The sequence below is a fragment of the Acanthisitta chloris genome, unplaced genomic scaffold (assembly GCF_000695815.1).
Source record: "Acanthisitta chloris isolate BGI_N310 unplaced genomic scaffold, ASM69581v1 scaffold10635, whole genome shotgun sequence".
NCBI classification, from domain to species: Eukaryota; Metazoa; Chordata; class Aves; order Passeriformes; family Acanthisittidae; genus Acanthisitta; species Acanthisitta chloris.
Window position 1 is genome coordinate 11,328 of NW_008672103.1, and position 8,657 is coordinate 19,984.

The 8,657-nt window shown below is 42.8% G+C and overlaps 1 protein-coding gene across 1 annotated transcript in view; it reads left to right on the plus strand.

Annotated features, from left to right (window-relative positions):
• Nucleotides 1–4,027, plus strand: part of PIAS1 (protein inhibitor of activated STAT, 1) — a gene marked incomplete at its 5' end in the record, with an annotated part of 13,487 nt that extends 9,460 nt beyond the window's left edge. Inside the window, 4 exons of the mRNA XM_009074388.1 lie at nt 1–166; nt 1,202–1,344; nt 1,562–1,599; nt 3,555–4,027. Of these exons, the coding sequence (XP_009072636.1) occupies nt 1–166; nt 1,202–1,344; nt 1,562–1,599; nt 3,555–3,851 (644 nt within the window). The remainder of the gene's footprint in view (nt 167–1,201; nt 1,345–1,561; nt 1,600–3,554) is intronic.
• Between the last annotated feature and the right edge of the window lie 4,630 nt (nt 4,028–8,657).

Sequence of the window (8,657 nt, forward strand, 5' to 3'; positions counted from 1 at the left end):
CTTCCTTGGAACATCAGGTGTCTTCTCACCAACAGTCAAACAAAAACAAGAAGGTAGAAGTGATTGATTTGACCATTGATAGCTCATCAGATGAAGAGGAGGAGGAACCATCTGCAAAGAGAAGTTGTCCTTCCATATCTCCAGCATCACCATTAAATAACAAGGGGTGAGAATCTGCTCATGATGGAAAGATGTAATAAACTTCAAAATAAATGGTAGCTAGAAAGTTCTCTATTTGAGTTAATCCTCATTTAGCAGTTCACAGCACATGGATTTGCTCTCAGGCCACATGGTCTAAGATTGGAATCACAACTTTTGAGTTAAGTGAGTTACACAATCAAATATTTCAGTTGTACTTGTGAAAATGAGCTTAAATGATGCAAAAATACAACTTAGAAGTATGTTTTTTGCAGATCTGGCAGTGTTTTTGTTCCAGAGGGAAATACAAGTGCAGCACATAGGGAGAGAGCAAGGAGAAAGATGGGTGTGGTGTGGGGGGGGTTTGCTTGCTGCCAGCAGCATAGAATAAAGAGTGCCAGAACAACCTGGGCACACCTGAGTGGTCAGACTGGAAATAGCTCCTCCTTGACAGGAACAGTCAGGGCTGAAAACTGAGGCTAACCCAGAGGGATCCTGTTGTTGGAATGATTATTACCATAATGTGAGTGACTCAGGCAGCACTTCAGACTCCTGAAGACCTCTTTTTGCTGTCTTCAGTTGCTAATTACCTTGTAGAGTATCAATGTGGTGCTGGTACACAGATTTGTGGGGGATTTGGGGGATCAATATACCTTTAGGATTGGCTTGGCTTGGCTTAGGAGTATCTTTTAACATATTTACAGCTGAGATCATAGTACCATTTATAGTGAGATTCATCAGTTTCTGCTGCTTGAGAATGAACATTCCTTTGCTTTTAATTTTGCTAAACTTCTGGCTTGAACTGAATTTACTTTGCTGATACATGTTGTGAGAAGAAAGCTTTGGGAATGTGATTCTCATGACTTTTCCAGCCCTTCCAGGACCCATTGAGGTGCTTCAGCATTCTGAAGCCTATGAGATTTAGTAGAAGAGTTGCTGCACACATGTCATGAAGTTCATAATGCACTTTAAGAGGTTAATTTTGACTATAAGCGTCCCCTGCATGGGTCAGCAATAAAGCCAAGACTCTTTTCCACTTGTAACAAGCCTTTGTTTCTTCCAGCATTCTAAATTTACCCCACCAAGCATCTCCTGTGTCCAGAACCCCAAGCCTTCCTGCTGTTGACACCAGCTACATCAACACATCACTTATCCAAGACTACAGGCATCCATTCCATATGACACCAATGCCTTATGACTTGCAAGGTGAGCTCCTGTCTGCACCTGTAAGTACAACTCTCCAAGCAATAATAATGCTGTAAAAGAAGAGAAATTGAGGTTAATATCTCTGGTAGTGAAGTGAATTTGAAGTGTCATCAGTATTAGTCTGGTTTTACTTCAAAGTGAGTGATGGAAAAATAGGGAAGTGCTTTATTTTTCCCTGTTTTGAGAAGCTAATTCATTTTTCTTTGGCTCTTCACAGGTTTAGATTTCTTCCCTTTCCTGTCAGGAGACAATCAGGTAAGTCAAGGAAAAATCAAGTCATATGACAGATACTGTTTTCCAAGCAGGACTTGCTGGCCTGGATATGTAGGCAAGGAAGGAACAGATGTATGATGGAGGTGGAAAAGCAGGCAGGCTGCAGCTCTATTTCATACACACACAAACAGGAGCATTGTCTAAACACAGGTGTAGGATCAGGCACACCAAAAGAGAAGCATTTCAGTTGCTAAGGGTTAAGCTCAGCAGCCTAAGCTTTATTGTGGAATGACCCTTGGCTATGGCTGAAGCTCCAGCAACCACCTCCTTAGCTTGTCAGCCCCAAGATCCCAAGGGACTCGTGACAATCCTTTGCACAGTTTGGTGAGTCAGGAGCAGCTCTCTGCTTTACCTGTGCCTCTTTGTCCCATGTTTGCCCATTTCCTGTACGTCATTCCTGAAATGGGATGGATTGGTGCTTCTCCTCCAGTTTTGGGACCTGAGCAGGTCACTGATGCTCAAAAGGAATTGATGGGCAACTCCTCCTGCTTGATCACCTTTCCTCCAGGAAAAGAAGGGAGCTGAGGTGTCTCACCTGCCCTCGGTCCCTCTATATCTGTTCTGCACTCTCAAGCAGGAAAACTGCACTAAATGTAGAGGGATACTTTGGTATCTTAATTAAGAGCAGAACCTGCACTGTAGAATTTGGATTCAAGAAAACTCTCTTGATACTAAATCACAGAGAGGAGAATTATTCTACAACAAGTAGTGCTGCCCTGATAAGGCATCATTATTGGCAGTGCAGAAATGGTGGGGAACAAGGCTGAGCAGCCTGAATGTTTCACCATAATGCAAAGAAACATGGAGAGCAAAATTACCCCACAGAGAAACTGCATTTAAAAGCTATTTAAAATAGCTCAAGCTCTTGCCTTTGTGGGGTGGCAGAGAGAGAATAACCTGGGACTTTGCTCCATTCCATGGGTCTGAGCTGTCTCTAAATGCATTTTCATAAGCATCACAATGATGTTTTCCTTACCAGCAGTGATTGACACTTAGTTTCACCAGTTGTTGATCTGTGACTTTAGCAAATGGCCAAATATTTCTTTGAATTTGAGGGGATTTTTCCACCCAGAATTTTTTTTTTGTGAGGTAAAATAGTGCAAAGAAACATGGAGAGCAAAATTACACAGAGAATTTGTATTTAAAAGCTATTTAAAATAGCTCAAGCTGTTCCCTTCCAGGGGAACAGAGAGAAAATAACCTGGGACAGCCCTTGGTGCATCCCATGGTATTAAACTGTCTCTAAATACACTTTGACACAATGAAACTCACCAGCAGTGATTAGCACTTAGTTTTTAGCTCTTGTTGGTCTGTGACTTTAGAGGGATGGCAAGATAATTCTTTGAATTTGGAGAGATTTTTCCATCCAGGAATTTTTTGTGAGGTGAAATAGTGCGAAGAAACTATGGAGAGCAAAATTACCCCACAGAGAAACTGTATTTAAAATAGCTCAAGCTCTTGCCTTTGAGAGAATAACCTGGGACAGCCCTTGCTGCATCCCTTGGCATTCCACTCTCTCTAAATACACGTTCACACAATGATGTTTTCCTCACCAGCAGTGATTAGCACTTAGTTTTTAGCTCTTGTTGCTCTGTGACTTTAGGGGGATGGCAAAATATTTCTTTGAATTTGAGGGGATTTTTCCACCCTGGAATTTTTTAGTGAGCTAAAACAGTGCTGCTTTTTCCAGTTCCTTACTGCTTTTGGGTGTCTGTTCCCTTCGTAGTATTTACCTTACTAATCCTGCTACTTCCAACCTCTTCTGGCTTCAGCCACGAGGTCCAAGCCACCGCATCGCTCCCCTTGCCTCACAGCCAGGCTGAGTAGCTGAACCCCAGAATCTACCAGAGCTTTAGCTTACAAACACCTTCTTTTTTATGCTGCTCTAAATCCAAAGGACTGGTGTCTGAAATATAACCTGTTGTTTTTCCCCCCAGCATTACAACACCTCCCTCCTTGCCGCCGCAGCCGCGGCAGTTTCCGCCTCAGATGATCAAGAACTCTTACACTCTCGTTTTTTCCCCTACACTTCATCTCAGATGTTTCTCGATCAGCTCAATGCAGGAGGAAGCAGTTCTCTGCCAGCCACAAATGGTAGCAATAGTGGCAGTAACAGCAGTCTTGTTTCCTCCAACAGCCTGCGAGAGAATCATGGTCATCCCGTTGCAAGTAGGAGCAGCACGGACACGGCGTCAATCTTTGGTATCATACCAGACATTATTTCCTTGGACTGATTTGGGTTTGGACAGAGGAAAAAAAAAAAAATCTTTGTGCTTGGGTTTGACTTTATGTTTAGAAAAACATAGACAAGTTGTTTTGGTTGGTTTTTTTCCTTTTTTTTTAGGGGGAAAAAAAAAGAACCTTTACGTGTACAGAGAACAAAAGTATATTTTCAGTTTTACTTTTGTATATAAACCTAAGATGGCCTCAGTGGTAAAAAAAAAAATGAGAAAAAAAACCCACAAAATGGAAAAAAATTCACAAAAATAAGGAGCTTCAGTTCGTTTTTAAGGATGCTGAAGATTTTGCATTTTGTCATGTGAGTTTCTTTCCTTTTTTTTCCCCTAGAGTTTGGACACAAATGGCATTATTTTCTTCACAGGAAAGGAGCTGAACTTGTAAAGTTCAAGCTTGGGAGAGGTTTTTTTTCCCTTTTGGGGTGGAATCTAATTTCTCCTATCCAGTATTTAGTGCAGATTTCACTCTGCTCAAAGCAGAGTGAACTCTACCCAGAGTGTCCCCAGCATCCCCTCCCTGGGCAGGGCAGAGCCTTCCAGGAGTGGGGTAGGTTTTGTAGGAGCTTTGTGTCAGTTCTGGGTCTGTCTCACCCTCTCCTCAGACAATTTTCCCTTCTAAACTCCATGTTTTAATCAAGCATGTTGCAAAGTCATTAGTGCCCCAATTCCTCTTAGGGCCAGACTCAGTAAAACGTGAGGAATCACTTGGCTGTGCCTCTGTGGGACAAGGCAGAGAATTCCTATGGGCTCTAGCCCCAAGTCAGACCATCAACACATTGCACTGGAGGGTTTTGTTTCCAGGAACTTCCTCTGAGATGCTGTTCAAAGAACTTTGAAGACCTTAATCAGCAAAATATTCAGCATGTGCCAGTCTGAAATCTGTGGAGCTGCTTGTGCTTTACCTTAGCCATGCTTAGGAATGGCCTCGTCGATCAAGGCCTTAGCTCCTTCTGCCTGGAGAAAAACTCCTTTTTAGCTGCAGTAGAGCTAATTTTCTGCTTCCAAGTGAACTTGTCAACAACATGCAAGAAGAAAATCCAGCTCCCAACACACTGTTGCATGGTCTGTGCAGCTGAGCATGGTCTTGGCACACTCTGCTGAGTTAACATATCCAGCTGAATATTCAGTGTTCAATGTGTCTCTAGAACCAAAAACCAACCCAATCAGCCTCCCACCTGCAACCCATAGGCTCCCTATCCAGGTCTCTTAGGGTAGTGGCTTTCAGAATTCACTTTTCTCTCTTTGGCCTTGGAATTTGTTTGGTTTTCCATGAGCTTTTTCCCAGTCTGTTGAACTTGGAGCCATAATGACTTCCTGGTTTCTTTTCTCTTTTTGTTTTTCAAGCTGTGCATGACATAGGAGAACTCTTTTTTTAGAGCTGCTGGGTCATTTGGGCTGATCCAAGAGTGAAATGTGTAAATAGCTGGAATGCAGTTTTTCAGGAGATTCTTTAAGAGAAAGGGGGAGGGAAGGAAATGATTCTCTTGTGTGTCCCAAAGTCCATGTCAGAGTAACTATTTCCTCTGGTGTGAAAACTATTTTTATAACTGGTTGAAAGTGCAGGTAACAAATTTATCAGGAAAAAGAGAGTTAAGGAATACTAAAAATTAGCTGATTCTTGTCTGAATTTTTCATGTCCAAAACTCAATTGCAGCTAAGTCGCTTCGAGCATCGACAAGGGCCATTTTTTGCCTATGAAGTTGTCTCAAACAACAAAGTCTTGCATTGATTATTAAAAAAAAAACGGAAAAAAAAAGGAAAAAAAAAAGGAAAAAAAAGGCAAAAAAAAAGAAAAACTCTTTAATCCAAGTAGCATTAGGTATTGCTGTATGATCAGTCGTATGGTTCTTTGAAAGGTTCCCATGATGTGGCATCCAACTGGTTTCTAGTGTTTTTACAGCATCCCTCTGCCACTAAATAGTTGACTTGAATTTTTGCAAACAACTGTTTTGTGTTTATATGTATATGTGTGTGTATATATGTATTTATAGATCCGTGTGTGTGAGTTCCAAGTGAGTTAAATAGTTTTTCCCTCCCCCCCATGCATGTGTATTTCATACATATCTGGCTGATATATATATATATTTCACCATACACCAATTTTATAATTTATTAAATGTCAGTTAAAAAAAAAACAAACAAAAAATAAATAAAAAGGATAGAAAAATGGGAAATACTTATTTTTTAAACAGTCTGATTTTGAAGTGATTAAAACCTCCACTAGGAATATATCTCATACATTTTAGTCATGAATACTAAGCTGGTAACTTCAGAGCATATTTGCTGTGATACCATGTGTAAATCAGGAGTGTGACTGCCACTGGTGTGCCCAGAGCATGTGTGTCCTCAGCTCCTGGAGCACCTGACAGCAATCTGGGACAGCTCCTGGCCATTTTCCCACTGACTGTGTTGGGAAAGATGACCCTGAGGAGCAGCTTCTGTTGCTTGTGACCATGGGATTCAAATCTTGTTCATCACAAATGACAAGTGTGTGGTAACATGGAGTGTGGCATCTTTCTTGCCTCTTTGGAGCAAAGTGAAGTCAGCTGATGATGTCTTCCACTTCCTCACCAGTGACCCTGAAGGGGAGGAAGGCTCTTCAGTTCCCACTGTCACCTCATTGCTCTGCAAAGAAGGGACAGAAATGGCCTTCAAGTCCTCCTTTGTGGTATTAACCTATATGCTTTGTGAGTATTCCTGTTTCATGCTAGGGTGTTCTTTAGAGCTGATAATTCTCTGTGCCTCTGACCACAGTTAACATTGCTTGGTAGAAGTCTCAGTCTGAGTTCTCGAGAGTTCCCTGCACATGTCCCTCCAAAACTCATCTCCTTTGGGTCAAGGACACAGTGAGGCCCCAGGGGTGGCCTGGGTGTGGGCCTGCTCTGCTCCTGGGGGTGGCAGGGCTGGGCACCTTGGACTGGCACTGTCTTGTCCTCAGATTCTTCCAGGAGGGGAGTGAGGTGTGCACACACACACAGACACACACAGACACACACACACAGATCTGTGTCACATAGAGCTGAATGTGTCACACATCTGTGTCACATAGGGCTGTCAGGCACACAGACACATCTGTCATAGAGATGAGTGTGTCACACACATCTGTGTCACAAAGAGATGAGTGTCACGTCACACAGAGCTGAGTGTCACATCTGTATCACAGCTGAGTCAGACATCTGTCACATGGAACTGTCACAGACACACAGGCACACATCTGTGTCACACGGAGCTGAGTGTCATACACATCTGTGTCACAGCTGAGTCACAGACATCTATGTCACGTGGAACTGTCACACAGGCACACACATCTGTGTCACACAGCTGAGTGTCAGACACATCTGTGTCACAGTGAGTGTGTCACACATCTGTGTCACAGAAAGCTGAGTGTCAGACACATCTGTCACATAGAACTGAGTGTGTCACACACACCTGTCACATGGAGCTGTGTGTCAATCATCTGTGTCACATAGAGCTGTGTCACACACGTCTCTCACAGAGTTGAGTGTGTCACACACATCTGTGTCACATAGAGCTGTCACACACACATCTGTGTCACATAGAGCTATGTCACACACGTCTGTCACACAGAACTGAGTGTCACACACATCTGTGTCACATAGACCTGTCACACACACATCTGTGTCACATAGAGCTATGTCACACACGTCTGTCCCACAGAACTGAGTGTCACACACATCTGTGTCACATAGAGCTGTCACACATCTGTGTCACAGAGCTGTGTCAGACACACCTGTGTCACATAGAGCTGACTGTCACAGACACACCCACCTGTGTCACATAGAGCTGAGTGTCACAGACACACACACCCCTGTGTCACATAGAGCTGAGCGTCTCTCTCTCTTTCACACACACACACACACACACACACGTGTGCCCTAGAGCTCTGTGTGTGTCCATGTGAGCCCTGAGCTGCTGCAGAATCAGCTGGAAGTGGCTTTGAGTGGCTCTTGCATCCTTTAGAAGCTGAAACCCCACACTAAACTCTCTTCCTAGCCCTTCCCTAGTGATGGAGCTGCAATTCCAAGCTTGCCCTTCCTCTCCATCAGGATTCCATAAGCCTTTCAAGGACAGGATGGCTGAGAGTTTTTCCTTGGACTCATGGATTGCCTCCCAGCACAGAGCTAAGGACTGTGAGGAGAACCTTTGGAAAACTGAATTCTTTGTTGCAGTTGAACATTTCAGGGTTTTGAGCACATTTGAACTAGAGAAGATTTTGGTTTCTCAGTGTAAAACTTCCTTTTCTTTCTTTTTTTAACAGAACTTAGATTTCTAACAAGGGAAAATTGCTGGTGGTCCCCGAAAGTGCTGCTGTTAATTGTTATAATTAACAAAGGGAAAACAAATTGTATATATATATAAGCAGAATATTAAAATGACCATGAATTCCATGAATTGAAACCTGTCATTCATTGCCTTAAAAACTTTTCTCTTAGTTTCCATACAGCATGCCAAACCACTCAATGGCTTTTAAAGATGTATAGTAGACCAATGTCAGTTTGTATAAAAAGTACCAAGTGAAAAATATTTATTATATGCATTGGAAAACAAAACAAAACAAAACAAATGGTTTTACCTATTGAATGTTACCTGTTTCTGTAGAAATCTTTAGATGTAATAAAAAGCATTCAGTTATGTTGTGTTTCCCGACTGGATCAGTGGCTCAGGACATCTCCAGGAGGGTCAACAAGGCTCAGTGCTGGTCCTACCCTTGGGGCACAACAGCCCCATGCAAGTTCAGGCTGGGGGAGGAGTGGCTGAGGGAGCTAAATCCAGTTGGGGCTG